The 16,080-nt window shown below is 37.9% G+C and overlaps 2 protein-coding genes across 3 annotated transcripts in view; one reads left to right on the top strand and one right to left on the bottom strand.

The window, feature by feature from the left end:
- The first annotated feature begins 465 nt into the window (after positions 1–465).
- Positions 466–7,204, top strand: plk3 (polo-like kinase 3). Its single transcript, XM_081374473.1, has 15 exons — positions 466–758; positions 2,006–2,113; positions 2,202–2,318; positions 2,407–2,536; positions 2,632–2,719; positions 2,804–2,899; positions 3,209–3,407; positions 3,557–3,683; positions 3,991–4,103; positions 4,473–4,590; positions 5,349–5,432; positions 5,542–5,704; positions 5,886–6,015; positions 6,302–6,415; positions 6,547–7,204. The coding sequence occupies exons 1-15, from the start codon at positions 558–560 to the stop codon at positions 6,742–6,744; spliced, it is 1,986 nt and encodes a 661-aa protein (XP_081230599.1). The 5' UTR covers positions 466–557; the 3' UTR covers positions 6,745–7,204.
- A 2,219-nt stretch (positions 7,205–9,423) lies between these two features.
- dynlt4 (dynein light chain Tctex-type 4) overlaps positions 9,424–16,080 on the bottom strand; it is a 47,124-nt gene continuing 40,467 nt past the window's right edge. Inside the window, exon 4 of one of the 2 annotated variants that reach the window (XM_081375563.1) lies at positions 9,424–10,227. In XM_081375563.1, coding sequence (XP_081231689.1) covers positions 9,524–10,227 — 704 coding nt within the window. In that variant the 3' untranslated portion in view covers positions 9,424–9,523. The remainder of the gene's footprint in view (positions 10,228–16,080) is intronic. The other variant, XM_081375564.1, reaches the window with a different exon arrangement.

Below are 16,080 nucleotides of genomic sequence, written 5' to 3'. Positions count from 1 at the left end.
ATTGTTTTAAATATGTCTGCTTTCAACTTTGAATGTTACATGATAAAAACACTCACGGCGGCCATATGTGTATTTTGTTTTCACGCAGTATGACACGAAATTGTTAATTAATCCTCACACACACTTGACCAGTATTAAACAGTTAAATCGATAATGCTAAAAAAAAAAAAAACTTTATTGGCATGCCGTTTTGTACAAAAACCCTAAGCAGAGGAAAACAGAAACACTTTTAATAAACCAGTGCATGTCATCCAGAGATCCATAATCACGTCAACCGTGATTGGGGGATGTGTTCTCGGGTTTTCATTCACTTTTCTCCAGCACTTTCATATGCGTCTCTGATCTTTGATTTAATCTCCACCAGCCAATGGCGTTGATTCTTTCCAGACGTCGCCGTCTTTCGGCCCCGCCTGTGCCCATGACGTCACGAAGAGTTTATATACTGCTTGACTCCGGCGTCCGGGCATGTTTGATTCACAGGACTAGAGAACTTGGCCAGACTTTGGGACTTCACATAAAGGAGGTTATTTTCTAAGGCGAAGGATCTATATTAATGAATGGATCCTGCTCGTTTTACCACAGCGCAGCGTCTTTCCTGTAAAATGATGAATCCGGATTTGTTCAAACCGTCTCAAGCGGTTCAACCGCCCGCCAAGCCGAACCGGAGTAAATCAGAGCACGTTAAGACGGAGGTCGCGCAGGTGGTGGTTGACGCAAAGTCTGGAAGATCGTACTGTAAAGGAAAGCTTTTGGGAAAGGTACCACTCTTTTATATTTAACGTACTCCATACATCAGAGCTAATCATTTGAATAAATTATGCCATTTGTTACTGTCTCGTGCCGCGTTTCCTGATATGCTGCTCTAACGTGGTCGCACGGTGCGCAATGTGTGTCAGTCTCTTGCGTGCTCGGCTGGTTTTGGGAGCTGTTCATGGGTGCACCAGAACCACTGGACCGCAACCCGCCCTGTCTGTGATTCTAGAACCTACCTGCTGGTCATAAGACAGCGTTGTCTTCCAGTTTTGATCAAATACATATGGTTTTATGCAAAGACACTGTTTGCAATTATTGAATTGACTGGATTTTTAATACGATGATCCGATGTCAGGGAAAGGTGAATGAATTAATGCATCAATGAAAAGGATGCTGCAGTGCTTATGATCAGTGGAACCTATAACCTCTGTCAGTTTCCCTCTCGTGTTTCCAAAACAAGGCTCTCGATTGATTATTCGAAGTCTCATCATCAATCCCAGTTTTTAAAGTGCCGCATCATGGTGCGATGCTTTAAGGATGGTCTAGTGGGAAAAGAATACGTCATTCCTTTGTACATGTGTTGGGACCAGGGTCAGAAATGAACTAGGGATTGGGGCAAAAATTACCCGAGATATTTGAAACGTGGAGGTGAACAAATTGTTTTAAAAAAAATCTTTGCACGTTGTTGTTGTTTTTTTTAAAGGAAAACAGATGTTTTCTGCAGATTTAAAATGAATCCGATATGACAGCTGGTCTACTGATGACCACTTTATTGGTCTAACGTTACTTACAATCTCCCGCAAAATAAAAATATTCGGCAGCTACAAAAATTGTTGACCTTGATGTTAGAGAGCTGTGTTTAACTTGAACTAACTAATTGAAAAAAGAACATGTTGTGCTTTTTTATTTATTTTTTTATAGATAATAGTCATAATTCTGTTTCTATTGAAGCATTTGCTAAATTGATGACACGCTGTTTATATATGGTGCAAAGGGTAAAAATGCCACTTAAAATCAATTCCAGGTTGCAAATACTGGTCGGTACATATTGAACACCATAAAAGCTGGCTGCCTAGACCGCATTCTTGACATCAGTCGTGGAAAATATGAATCAAACGTTCAAAACGAAAAACTAGCCTAGTTAGTTGCTTACAGTCATTGAGTGTTGAGACTGTTGAACAGGGATCTGCATGTAATCATCACCTGTGTACACATTTTGAGTTATTTAATATATAATGGCTTTTGTTTCTAGGGTGGTTTTGCACGATGTTATGAGATGACGGATCTTGCCAACAACAAGATGTATGCTGTGAAAGTTATTCCTCAAAGCAGAGTCTCGAAGCCACACCAGAGAGAGAAGGTAAATGGAGAATAACCGAGTGCACATGTGAATCGTCATATTTCCAGCTTCCTCCTTTATTTATATTCATCTTTTTTTTGTCCCACAGATCATTAATGAAATCGAGCTCCACAAAAGCCTCCAACACAAGCATGTGGTGAAGTTTTCCCATCATTTTGAGGACCAAGACAACATTTACATCTTCCTTGAACTCTGCAGTAGAAAGGTGAGCTGCTTTACTAAGGACAGACCTCTAATGTTCACATTTGATGAAAACAAGGCACTGATTCTAATCCTGTGCTTCATATTTTCAGTCTCTGGCACACATTTGGAAAGCAAGGCATACACTGACAGATCCAGAAGTCCGTTACTACCTCAGACAGATCATATCTGCGCTCAAATACCTCCACAACAAAGGCATCCTCCATAGAGACCTCAAACTAGGTATTGTTTTTGACTCTTTTTAGCCTGCTGTTTTAATCCTAGTATGACATCCATAAGTTCAGTTGGTTTGATAGTGCTGTAACTTGTTTTTTCAGGTAATTTTTTTGTGAATGAAAACATGGATTTGAGATTAGGTGATTTCGGGCTGGCAGCAAAGCTGGAGACAGTCGAGCAGAGGAAGAAGTGAGTTTGCTTGCCTTTTATCCTCAATAACTTTCATAGAAATGCACATGATCAGTGTGCTGACATAAAATGCTCTTTTTGCAGGACCATCTGCGGGACTCCAAACTACCTGGCACCAGAGGTCCTTAACCGACAAGGCCATGGGACGGAGTCAGATGTTTGGTCGCTGGGTTGTGTAATGTAAGTCTTTTCAAGTCCACACTAGACCATTTTATGGTTATTTTGTAGACCAGGGAATCCAAAACTGCAGGGGGTTCATTTTTAAAATAAAAACAATCAAATAAAATGCACTTTTCATTTGTTTACTTGCATATCACATGACCGTTAATTGGTCATCAGAGAATTAAAATATTAACTTACAATCTCAGGCAGGGGAAATTTCTGGTGTTGTCTTGTATATTAATATACTATTTATGGAAAGTCCCTACTTGATTTATGTTGCATCAGATGTGACAGCCTTGATTACAAGCTCTTTTCTGGTCTATTTAGGTACACACTCCTATGTGGGAATCCACCATTTGAAACCTTAGACTTGAAAGAGACCTACAAGTGTATTAAGGAAGTGAGATACAGCCTTCCTCCATCCCTCACTCCAGCTGCACAGAAGCTGATCTCCGCAGTCCTTCAGAAAAACCCCTGTGACCGCCTTACGCTGGATCAAATACTGGCCCACGAGTATTTCACAAAGGTTTGTAATCATTCATCTGTGTCCAAGTGCAATTATACCTTTTCCTTTTAACCTGATTATAAAGAGCGGTTTAAGTGTTTACTCTTCTTAACCAGTTCCTTATTTTAATTCGGCAGTCCTCTAATCTGTTTTTTTTTTCTCTCCCTCAGGGCTTCACTCCAGAGAAACTCCCTACCAGCAGCTGTGTGATGGTGCCTGAGCTTAATCCACCCAGCCCTGCTAAGAAGTTCTTCACCAAGATGGCTAAAAGCTTCTTTGGCAAGAAAAAATCAAAAGGTATGTACCTATTCGAACCACTCTTTCTATTTGAGATGTTTGGAACAGTGTTATTTTAATATTATTTTCATACTATTATCTTTATTAGCTTGCATTTTTTTATGTTTCCAGATTATTTTAATGTTAGCATTTAGTAAATTGCCAAGCCGATTTCTAATTTCTAATTTAAGTTCAAGTTCATCAAATACTTATACTTTTGTTTCAGCTTTATTTCTATTACTGAAAACATTAATAGTTTTAGTTAACAATAACACTGGTTTGGAATGAAACCTTAGTTTCTGTTTTTGACCTAAAATTGTCATTGCAGCTGTTGAAAAGACCCCTTGTGAGGAGAAAGATGACATTTCTAAACTGGTGTCAGGCATGGTGAAACACTCCATCGGTCGGCAGATGAGCTACAAGACAATGGGAGTGAATGAGGTAATAATGCATGTCGCAGTTATGTGCATTAGTGCGTATTAATAGCGTCTCCGCTTCGCGGCTGACTCATGACTGTCGTAGAGAGCTGCGTCAGTGTGTATGCAGTTTTGCACCATAGCTAAAGTGGGCTCTGTGGGGACGTGTTTTGAAAGCCGCTGTAGATGAATGAGTACAGTAGTCCACCTATTGTGCTGAATGTCTCAGAATAACTCCGTACTGACCAAACCCACATATTAATCACATGACAAATAGATATTTTAAGCTTGAGACACAAGATTGGAAAATGAGTGTCCACTGCGCATGATAATTGCTTATAACTGAGCACAAGGAAGTACTTATGATTGTAAAAACATTGTGACTTCCTCTTAGGCCACTTCTCCCACGGTTCAACTGGCAAGCTCTGGCCCTCTGGACACCCCGGCCGAGGAGGAGTCCCGGAAGTCTGCATCGCGCTCCTTCAAAGGGACTGTCGCCAGCAGCACTGATGGTAAGGGACCGTAGCAGCTGATTTGCCCAGACATACAGCAGTAAATAGTTTTGTATGTGCATGTGTGAGGCCTATTTTATTTTAGACTCAACCCCTCAGGCTTTCAGTGGCAGCCATTAAAAACAAGTTTGTCCAAAAACATCCTGCCCTAATTCATTTTTATTTCTTTGCTGCGTTTTGCAGCAAGATGACTTTTCATTTTTACACTTCATATATTTGGCTGGCACTTTTAGTTATACCTCTCTTTTTATATTTACACTACCAATCAAAAGTTTAGGGTCAGGTGAACTTTCTATTCTTAAAAAAAAATCACGGTTTCCACAAACATTAAGCAGCACAACTTTTTTTCAACATTGATGCTTCTGAATGAATGAATTCATAATGAATGCTGCTTGTGCACCAAATCAGCATGTTAGAAGGATCGTGTCACATTAAAGATAGGAATAATGATGTTGAAAATTGTTTTGCCATCACATGAATAAATTTGCATTTAAATGCATTTAAAAAAAGAAAACTCTTATTTTAAATTGTAGTAATTTTTCACAATATTAATGTTTTCATTGTATTTAATCAAATAATTGCAGCCTTGGAGAACTTTAGAGACTTCTCTCAAAAACATGAAAAAATGTTTGAATGACAGTTTACATGCGTATAATATATAACCAAGACACAACAAAAAAATTATATATTTGTGTACTGTTTTGTTTCTGCCTGTAAGTAAATAAATAAATAATAAAATCTTTCCTTTTTCCCCTCAGCTTGTGACGATATCCCTACCCCTGCTGCTGTAGCCGAATCTGCCATGAAGGTTCTTAACAGCTGCTTGTCTTCCATGCCAACAGGTTTGTTCCCACACTCTGTTCACACCGAGGTGCTTAAGCAATGGCCATTTTCAAGGTTTACTCTTAGGCCATTGATCATGTACTCAAATATTGTCCTTCCCTCTTCCAGCTTCAAAAAACCCACCCTGCCTTTCCAAAACCAAGCCTTTTATCTGGGTAACCAAGTGGGTCGACTACTCCAACAAATACGGCTTCGGTTACCAACTCTCCAATCAAAACGTCGGCGTACTCTTCAACGAAGGCACTCATCTGAGCCTGTGTGATCAGCGGAGGTACGTCAGCTTGCTTTCTGTTCTCTAATGAGCCTCCAGTTTGGCATTTTGGACTGAGCTCTGATTGACCCACATAGAGTGCTTTACCCTTTCGAAAGTCTCTGCTTTCGACCAGATGTTTTAAGCTTTACTTTTACTTGTGAAATTCTAATTCTCCTTTTTTTTTATTCTTCTGCTGCAGGACTGTACATTACTGTCTGACAAACAACAAACACTTTAGCTTTCCTGCTGACGCTTTACCAGAGAAGCTCCAGAATCAAAAACACATAGTGGATTTGATGGCTAACTACATGGAGCAGAATCTTATGGAGGTAAGTCCATAAATTGGTCCATAATTTAAACATTTGAGTTGTAAGATAATCTAAGATAACAGTTTAAATGATAATATTATAAAAAAAAAATTTAATCAATTAAACTTAAGTTCAGCACTAACCTTTTAACCATATTGTATTATATAAAAAAGTAATTTAAAAAATAAAATGTTTAAATGATTATAGTCTTATTTTAAATATCTAAATCTTATAATTTATAAATCATTAATCTGTATAAAATAAGGCTATTTATATAAAGTGTTAAAATAAGTTTTCCTTTTTGTAGGGTGGAGATGTCAATGGTGAGAACCAGCCACCTCCAAGCTCTTCTCCATTACTGCTGCAGTGGATCAAGACTGATCACGCCTTAGTCATGCTCTTTGACAACCGAACCCTACAGGTGAGTCTCTGATTGTGCAGGAACGACAGATGAAACATTGACGATTTGGCCACTGACCCAAATTGAATGACTGACCTTGCTTGGCCGATGCAGTTCATAACGTTTCCCTCTGCTTCTGCTCTGTTTTCCAGGTTAACTTTTACACAGACCACACGAAGATAATCCTGAGCAAGACCTCGGACTCTTTGTACCTGCTGACGTACATCAGCAAGGAGCGCGTCTCTTATTCCTACCCTCTGAACGTGCTATCCGATTGGGGCTGTGCTCCGGAGCTCCGGCAGCGGCTTCATTACGTGGTGCAGCTTCTCCAGCACTACACCAACGCATAAACGAACCCTGCGGAACCGCTGTTCTGCTTCGTATTACGATTTGCTGCTTACCGCTTCAATTTGGGAAGCAAAAAAGGACTATGACAAAGAAAATCAGGGGAAGCTTCCACGTTGCCACGAAGATCTCCTGTCCTTGGTCATCGGCTGGCCTCTTTGAACTATGGTGCACTATTCTTTTTTTTTTTTTTTTTTTTTTTGCAACTGAGCCTACACCAACAGTATCACACTACCAGCTTGACTCACAGTGTGCACAACCAAAATTTGAGCCCGTTCATTTTATTATTTAGATTTTTAGCTGGACTGAAGTGCAGATGGCATAAAATTCACAGGGTTCTTAAGCGTCTTGCATTTGCTCGCAGTGTCTCATGCACTGCGCAAGATAGGCTTGGCTTTTTATGCTCGATCACCTGGCCTTTTTTTTTTTTTTTAAGACTTTTATTTCACTAAATGGTACACAAAATAGAAGAGCTACGGACACCAAATGGTTATTCTTTTAATGAGTTTAGTTTTAAAGATGGCAGAGGTGAATAGCTGAGGTGGAACTGTAATTCATGGAGGAGCAGTTAGGAGTGGGAGTGACTAAAGTGCCTTTCTGATGGATTCCTCTGTGCAATAATGGCCCTGAATCTCAAGCTTGAGTCACAAAGGGAATGAGACGGGCTTTATATAGAGTCTTCATATTCGGTTTTCCAAGCAAATTAGGCAGGAGTGGGGGAAGAAACACTACAAATACACACCTGATATAAGCTTTTTGCTCTTAAAAGTTATTATATCCCTAATGTCTGTTCTTGAGGGGAAAAAAAAGACTATGTACTCAGTGTGCCTCCAGCTTTGTTTACTTGACATGCTCCATCATAAGTAATCATAATGTCCTCAAAACTGTGACCTTGGCTGTAAGTGATGTGTTTAGAATACCAACATTGTGAAAGCCATTACTCTCTCAGACAAATCCTAACTAGTATTATTAATTGTGGCACGTGTTCTATTTATTTTTTTATTTATAGTTTTTTATTTATTGATGTAACATAATTGTATGGTGTCAACACTGGGAAATGTTCAGTATGATCACTTTTTATGTATTGGGAGAGTGGGGGGAATAAAGTTTATTGAAAATATAAATGTTCTGTCTCTCATGATTACTTTTTTCCAGTTTTAAAAGAAAAACAATGTAAAAAATAATTTTTATATATAAAAAATAATCTCATTATGAAATATTTCTCTAGTTCATGTTGGCCACAAATATTGGCACCCAATTATTGCAATGTCCTTTTCCCACGATAACAGCGCTGAGTTGTCTTCTATAATGCCTGATGAGTTTGGAGAAAACCTGACCATGGCTCAGAGATCATTCCTTCCATCTCCAGATCCTTTAGATTCCTAGCTTGATGTTGATGTTTCTCTTCAGTTCAACCCACTCATTTTCTATAGGGTTCAGGTCAGGGGACTGGGATGGCCATGGCAGAAGCTTCATTTTGTGTTCAGTGACACATTTTAGTGTTGAAATTGATTGTTTGTTTTGGATCATTGTCCTGATGGAAGATAAAACCACGGCCCATTATAAGATTTCTAACAGAAGCGGTCAGGTTTTGATTTATATGTTCGTAATTGCTAGAATCCATGATACCATGAATCTGAACAAGATGTCCAGGACCTCCAGCAAAAAAATAGACCCACAACATTAAATATTCAGCTGTATGTTTAACCATGGGCAACTTTTCTTTCTTTTTTTTATCCCATCTGGTGGGTTTACTTTCCTAGCAAAAAATCTTTTTTTTTCCATCTGACCACAGAACCAGATTCCTTTTGAAGTTCTAGTTGTGTCTGACAACTGAATATGCTGGAGTTTGTTTTTAGATGATCGAGGAGGATTTTTCTTGAAACCCTCCCATGGTGATGCAGGTGGTGTTTGATAAAAAAAAAAAATTGGCTTTCTGACCCCAAGACTCAACTAATCCCTGCAATTTTTGAGCTGTGTTCATTGGAGAGTCTTTGGCCATTCAAACTCTCCTCCTCACCTTGCATTAAGACAACATAGACACATGTCCTCTTCCAGGCAGATTTGTAACCTCTTTAGTTGATTGGAACTTCTTAATTATTGCCCTGATGGTGGAAATGGGGATTTTTAATGGTTTAGCTATTCTCTTACTGCCACTTTCTATTTAGTGAAGCTCAGCAATCTTTTGCTGCACATCAGAACTATATTCTTTGGTTTTACTCGTGATGAACAATTAAGGGAAATTGGCCTTTCCTCGTATTTATACTCTTGTGGAACAGGAAGTCATGGCTGGACAATTTCATGTTCCTAGTCAAAAAATAAATAAATATATAAATATATATATTTATATATATATGAATGGGAATATACTTCAGAGATATTTTAATCATTGGCATTTATAGGGGTGTCAATAATTGTGGCCAACATGCATTGGAGAAAAACATTTATTTCATAATGTGAGTTTCCCCCCCCAATTTCAATTGTTTTACTTCAATGAAAGGTTAGAATTTTGTGATTTTTTTAATGAAATATCAAAAGGATAAACAATGCAGATTTATTTTCACAGCCACCCATTTACCAAGGGTGCCAATAATTCTGGAGTTGACAGTATTATACTGTTTTTGAATGCAGCCTTGGTAAGCATAAGAGACTTCTTTCAAAAACATTAAAAATAACTTAATATTCCAAACCAGATGACCATTGCTGTATTTTGTGTAATTATGTGACCAGTATTTATTTTATATCTTTCGTGTACACACGAAATAAGAGATGTTGATTTAACTTTCATTCAAAGTACATACCATGTACCATAGCCACAGCAAACAGTGAGTGATTTTGGAAAACAGCAGATGTGTAGTTGTCAGTGTTGGGGTTGATCAGGCCACAGCTGGCCACCCTTATACCTTGTTTATGATTCTGCCCGACCACCACCTGGCACACAAGTTTATATCGTGGCGGATTGACATCTTTTAGCTTACTGAGAACTAGATCTGCTAACATCTGACACAGTTGGCTACAACTGTCAGGACTGTAACTCACACCTTCCAAATAACTATCCAAAGTGGCCTGTAATATCTGCTGGGTCCTGCTGGCGCTGAAGTGGCACCCTGGTTCTGGTCCCATTCTGTAGGTGTTCTCCACATAGACTTCTTGGATGGGTTGGGGAAGGTAGAGTCCAGAGAAGCTCACTCTTCCTCCCTGGTGCCAGCCGGCGAAAGAGAACCGCTTGCCGATGGAGATGTGAGAAGTGCTGACGTTGGGGCTCAGGAACGATGACTCTGACGAGAGACCCGTCATGCCCCTGAGGAACAGGGGTCTGTGGTGGGGCTGGTCCTTAGATTGGTCTTTGGAGCTTCGGCGGGTGGAGATGGAGCCCAGACGTCTCCTTGGAGGCCCTGAGGTACCTGGTTCTGTGGTCAGGGAGCGATTGAACTGAGCTAAAGTCTCCTGTGACAGCGGTAAAGGCTGATTGGCCATGATGAAGAAATCTGCGAGGAGACAAATCACATTGTTTCGATATAGCCTTGTTCAAAAAGTGATTTTGAACATTCTTGGGCATTAGAGTGTCAAGTTCAGTATCCTGTTCATTATATCTGTAGAAAGTTGAGGCACAAGTTCTTGAGACATCAGTTCTTGAGAATTACCCATGCATTTGTTGAAAAAGATGTGAACTTACAGGAAGGTAAACTCTGTAAAAGAGGTCATGCAAGTTCAATTATTGAATTCTAACAGTGTGAGACTAAGGGCCTTTCCCAGTAACACAAACTGAATACTAATTACTATAGCTTCCTCAAAGACACAGGTTTCTAAATTAAATAATTTCCTTGATCAAAAAACATTTATATATAGTTCAAATTTAAAAGGCATTTGAGATTTAATAGTTATAGGACAAACCACTCAGGGATTTGGCCCTCATAAGATCCACTGGTATGGGATGTATGTACTCTTTGTAACTTGTTATTCTTCCTTATAAAGGGTGTCTGGCCAGAGCTGACATCAGGGGGAACTACCAGGATCATTGTCAAACCCTGTGACTAGGGGGGACCTACTAACAATGTTTATGGGTGTATGGGGGCTGGGGTCCAACATTACAATTTTGTCTCAGGCCCTATGAATTTGTGTCCAACAAAATCACATTCAAAAGGTGTTAATAGTAGGCCAATAAAAAGGCCAGACTAAGGAATTGAGAGCGACAATATGACAATATGATGAGTCACAATTTCAACATAAGAAAAACAATGTTGTGTCAGCTGGAATTCAACCAAACGTGTTTCTAAAAACACATGAATAATCCTAAGCAGGGTAGATATATGAATTAAAAGCTCATATTGTAAAACAGTCAAGCCAAAGTCCTAAATTTGAATGTTTTTGCACTTAAAAATCAATGACCTGAAGTTGTTCATGAAGGAAAAAATGGACCAAATACCATCAAACTACTGTTTGGAACTGATCTACTGGCAAACACCCACACAAAATTTTTTTGGTTTTTGTTGGATTTTTTTTGCGAATGTTAGATATGCCAAATAAAATGACACATTTCATGACTGAAAAAAGGCCCTTGAGATGCTAATCAAATAAATTTTATGAATCTCTTTTGCTGAGGTTTATATTCTCATGGTATAATAAAGAGGATATACATTTTAATTGTTAATGATTTATTCGCCCAGAATCAAAGGAATGCTTTCGAGACACATCTTCTTGAGTCCAGACCTAGATCAACTGCAGATGATGATGACAATTGAAAACCATTACTATTGCATCAGGTTTAAGGTTTTTCATGGAAGCCAACCCGAAGAGCTTATTTAAGAGAATGAGGTGCTTTTTAATGTATGAAACACTTTTTGATCAGCACCGTCAGGGAAGTTCCCACCTGTCTATACAGTGAAATGTTGTTAGAGTCCTCAGACTGAGTCAACAGAGTACCACACCTCAGGTTCGGTTCACTGCTCTTCTGCCTTTCCACAGTCTTTGCCTCCACACCACTCTTAAGTGATAATAATCTCTATGCCAATATACATAGACACACCACAGTTTACTGCTCTAGACTCATGTAGAAGAGTTACAGCAAGTAAGGAGATGTGAAAGTACAGGTATGGGTAGAAGAGAGAGTACAAATGAGTCTTTCATTTCTGAGTCACTAGAAAATTACATCAAGTTCTACATCCTCACTCTGATAAAATCGTTTAATGAGCACATCCTTACCGTCAGCTTCCACGCCATGAGCAGCAAGAATGAACAAGGTAAAATCACTCTTGAGTCAGAGATGTTCAACATGAACTTCAAAGTTACTCAGAGGAGCACATACATTGTCTTAATTGTGTTACAACATATTTAATACAAATATATTTACGTATCAGTGTGATACTTCCTGGCATTTAAACATTTTGTCAGAATAGATTCAAAATTTAATTTCAACTTGATAACATTCATTACGTCCTACATATAAAATATTACAAAAATATGTGTCTCAGAAACCCCAGATGACTTTTTAATAATCAATTTTATTATATTTTTTCAGTTTTTTCTAATAGGTTTTGGTAAATTGACACCAAACAGAAACATTGCCACTATATTATTTAACAACGTCGTTTCTAAATAAGTTCATGCCTAATTTGTGTGGCTTAAAGCTTCAAAAGGAATTTAAATAGGTTAGAGGACCATTTTAAAATAATTTAAAGAGAAAACAGTTGGTAGAATTCCAAAATTACTAATATTATTTTTACCTTTACATCACTGGAGTCTCTGGGACCCACAACATAAAAACAGTAAAGTCAATCTTAAGTGATAATATGACTGCCAAAACCATCTATAATTTTTTTTTTTAAATACCAAAATGTTTGTTAAGTGTAGAATTCGGTATCATTACGAATCAATGATGGGTTACCCTAATTCCTTACCCGTTTAGGAGCTCAATAAAATATGATTATTGTCGTATTCCAATGAGGGAGTCTCTTCACAATGTTGTCACTAAGTGGTCCATGCTCACTGTTGCGAGTGCATCTCTAAGCAAAGAGCAATCCCGTAAATTATTGTCAAAATGGGCTACATGGGCAGGCACACTAAACAATGCCCCGCAAGCCAGGCAATCATTCACAAAGTGCTTTGAATAACCTGGATATCTGCCACGAACTTGCTTGTAGTCATGGAAAGCCTTTTATTTCAACTGTCCACTGTAGCCTGATTGGCTTATCAACAGTTATGGCCAATGTTTGTAGTCATGGGTAATCAAATTTATTTTACCAGTAACATACATTTTTTTTGTTTGGTAAATGTTTCGCTATGTTATTTTTGTATTTCCAATAGTGATATGGAGCTGCATCGCAAATGATCTCTTGTATTTGAGAGTGAAAAGGTGCTGATCTCTGGTTGCCAGTGGGCTGTATCAGGCAGAACCATCTGTTTCCACTGCAATCAAAAGGAAAAGGAGGGCTGCAGTCACATTCAGACACAAGCAGCTAATCAAACGTTCCTCTGTGCTGATTCTCTGAGACTCTGACTCACTAAACCAGTTCCAGCAATGTCAGTCAGCTATTTCAGAAAGAACAACTCAATAACTCTTGTGAGAATTATCTCAAAGAATATCACTGACAAATACTTTATATCTATGGAAAAGATGTTGTTCATAATTATGAAAATATGCGTAATGTCAAACAGACTTTCCACACATGGTCCACCCCAAATTTACCCCTCTAATCTTTTTGTTGTTAGTCATGCGAAACATATAGGGACATTTGTGAGGAAGTTGGAAATAAATGACAGATGCACTGGTCAACGAGTTCTTGCATGCCTGGACATGTCTGGAGATGTATCAATAAACTAGTGGAGTTTGAAAAGTGCTGACAAGCAGAAAATATAAATGGTGGAGACAGATGAAAAGGCAAGACCTTTGAGAGGGGAAAACCATGCATAAACCGTGTTTTCATATAGATGGACTCCCTCTCTTCCATAAATCAACTAGTAGATCGTCGCAGTACAGAACTGAAACTTGTACTTTTCTGAAGAAAAAGTATAGTTTTTGCCACCAAATGATTACCAGAGTTTTACAATGGTGTTTTGGGTGGTTGCTAGGGTGTTGCTATGTTGATAGGCTGCTTTGAGTGGCTGTTATGTGTACCAACCTGCTGTTATACGCTGCATCCGAAACTCTCATGTCATTTTAAATGTAAGAACACAAGATTTGGTAATGAGTTCGTTCAGAATTGTGAATCGTTTGTTGAAAAGAACTGGCTTTTTGGGGGCATTTCTGAAGATTAATAATCACAGTCAATATTAACTGTTATTGAATATAAATATTTAATTGATGCTAGATTTTTGTTCCACAGAAAGAAAATCGTATACGTTTGGAATGACATGAACGAAACCATTTTCATTTTTAGATGAAGTATCACAATAAGAAAAAGCTACAGTACAGATTTAAAGTCATTTATTCTAGCAACCTCTCTAATTTTTGAGTGGAAAGTTGCTAAAAACTAAACATATTTCTTTTTTTGCTACTAAATATAAGACGAAACATTTTTTAACTGAAATGTTTTTTAAGGGCATTTAAACCATAGTTTAAAAAAAGACAGTTTCAGACCCGAATTGACATTTTGACCTATTATTATCATATCAAAGTATTCTGTTTCTCTGCATTATTCATCGAGACCTACACTGATGCATTTTTCATTGACTTTAATCATGGTGTCTGATTAGCATCTCTTCTGAATCACAATTAAATGCACAATGTTTCATACACAGAACAAGTGGATGCATGGTATGGCATGAAAATACCTGTTTTTTAATAAATGAATGAATTAAATGAATAGATTATTTATTTATATAATTCTATTTCAAACAAATGCTCTTTTGAACTTTCTATTCATCAAAGAATCCTGAAAAAAATATATTAGCACTACTGTTTTCAACATTGATAATAATAAGAAATGTTTTTGAGCGCCAAATCGGCAAATTAGAATGATTTCCGAAGGATCACGTGACACTGAAGACTGGAGTAATGATGCTGAAAATTCAGCTTTACCATCACAGGAATAAATTACATTTTAAAATATATTAAAATAGAAAATATTTATTTTAATTTGTAATTATATTTTACAATATTACTGTTTTTTTTTTATCAAATAAATGCAGCCGGGGTGAGCATAAAAATATAAAAAAGGTTAAACGAGTAGTCTAATTGTTAATCATTGTCAACTGTGCTAATTTGTTAACTGTGACAAAAGTATGAAATGAAACTCCTGTTTTTTTTTTTAAATAAACATCTGACTTTGTCTCATAAATATCCCACAGCTCTCATAACGTGACGTTGTAGTCGTTTGATGTTTTGAGTAAGCCTGCGTGAGTAAAAAGTAACAGTAAAAAGTTGGGGCGCATTTCTCACTCTGACTAAGTCATCTAGTGTCACCCACTTGCCAGTATTTCCAGAGGTAGTCTTAGAACCAGTGAATCACATTCGGGAACCACAACAGAAAAAATGGAGTCAGACAGAAGTTTCGTTTCCTTTTGACAGCGTCCTCCATTTCCTTGGCCCAATCCCACTGCGCCCTGCCCCCTCCTCGGTGGAGTTCATCTGGTGGGCTGTGCTGAGAGAGTCACTGCTGAGTAACACAAACTGTGACACTGCTGGCCAGGTGATATCACTCATATCCTCTACAGTAGTGTAAATAAACTGAGAGACCCTTATACAAACACTGCCTGTGAATCCCTTATTTTTAGTAGCTAACGGGCTTAAGTTACGTCAAAACTATTAAAGGGACAGTTCAGCCAAAACATGAAAAATTCTGTCCTTGTATTGTTCCAAACTTGTATGACTTCCCTTTTTTCTCCCATATAAATGTTGTATGGGTCCCATGTTGTTTTGAGCTCCACTGACTTTTATTGTGTGAACAAAAAGAGTCGAATCATTCTACAAAATATCAGAACAAAGTTGAGGGTGAATAAATAATGACAGAATGTACATTTCAGGCTATTCTCATGATATAGAGCATTTGATTGGACCAAATTTGTGTAGTGCAGGATGAGTCATCAATACTTTTGGTCTGTTTTCCTATAAGAGAAAGACTGTAAATACTAAATGCAGCTTTTGGAGCATATAAATCAGTGGTTCTCTTCTTTTTGGCTCCAACTAATGTCTAAGATGATTTTCGAATGTGTACCCCTGGTAATTCTGTTGTAATAAAAAAATTATAAACCCAAAAATGCTGTTAGTTTAATGTTATGCGTCTTTATTTATGTTAATTTTACTAATTTAAATATTTTTAGACATATTAACCACTCCCCCTTTTCTAAGGCCTCATAGTGGTTGAGAACCACTGGTATGGACGACTTTACAGCTAACAGCATAG

The sequence above is a fragment of the Scardinius erythrophthalmus genome, assembly GCF_964197995.2.
Source record: "Scardinius erythrophthalmus genome assembly, chromosome: 9".
Classification (NCBI taxonomy): Eukaryota; Metazoa; Chordata; class Actinopteri; order Cypriniformes; family Leuciscidae; genus Scardinius; species Scardinius erythrophthalmus.
The sequence above is the reverse complement of the archived record's forward strand: the minus strand, read 5'-3'. Positions and strand labels throughout refer to the sequence as shown.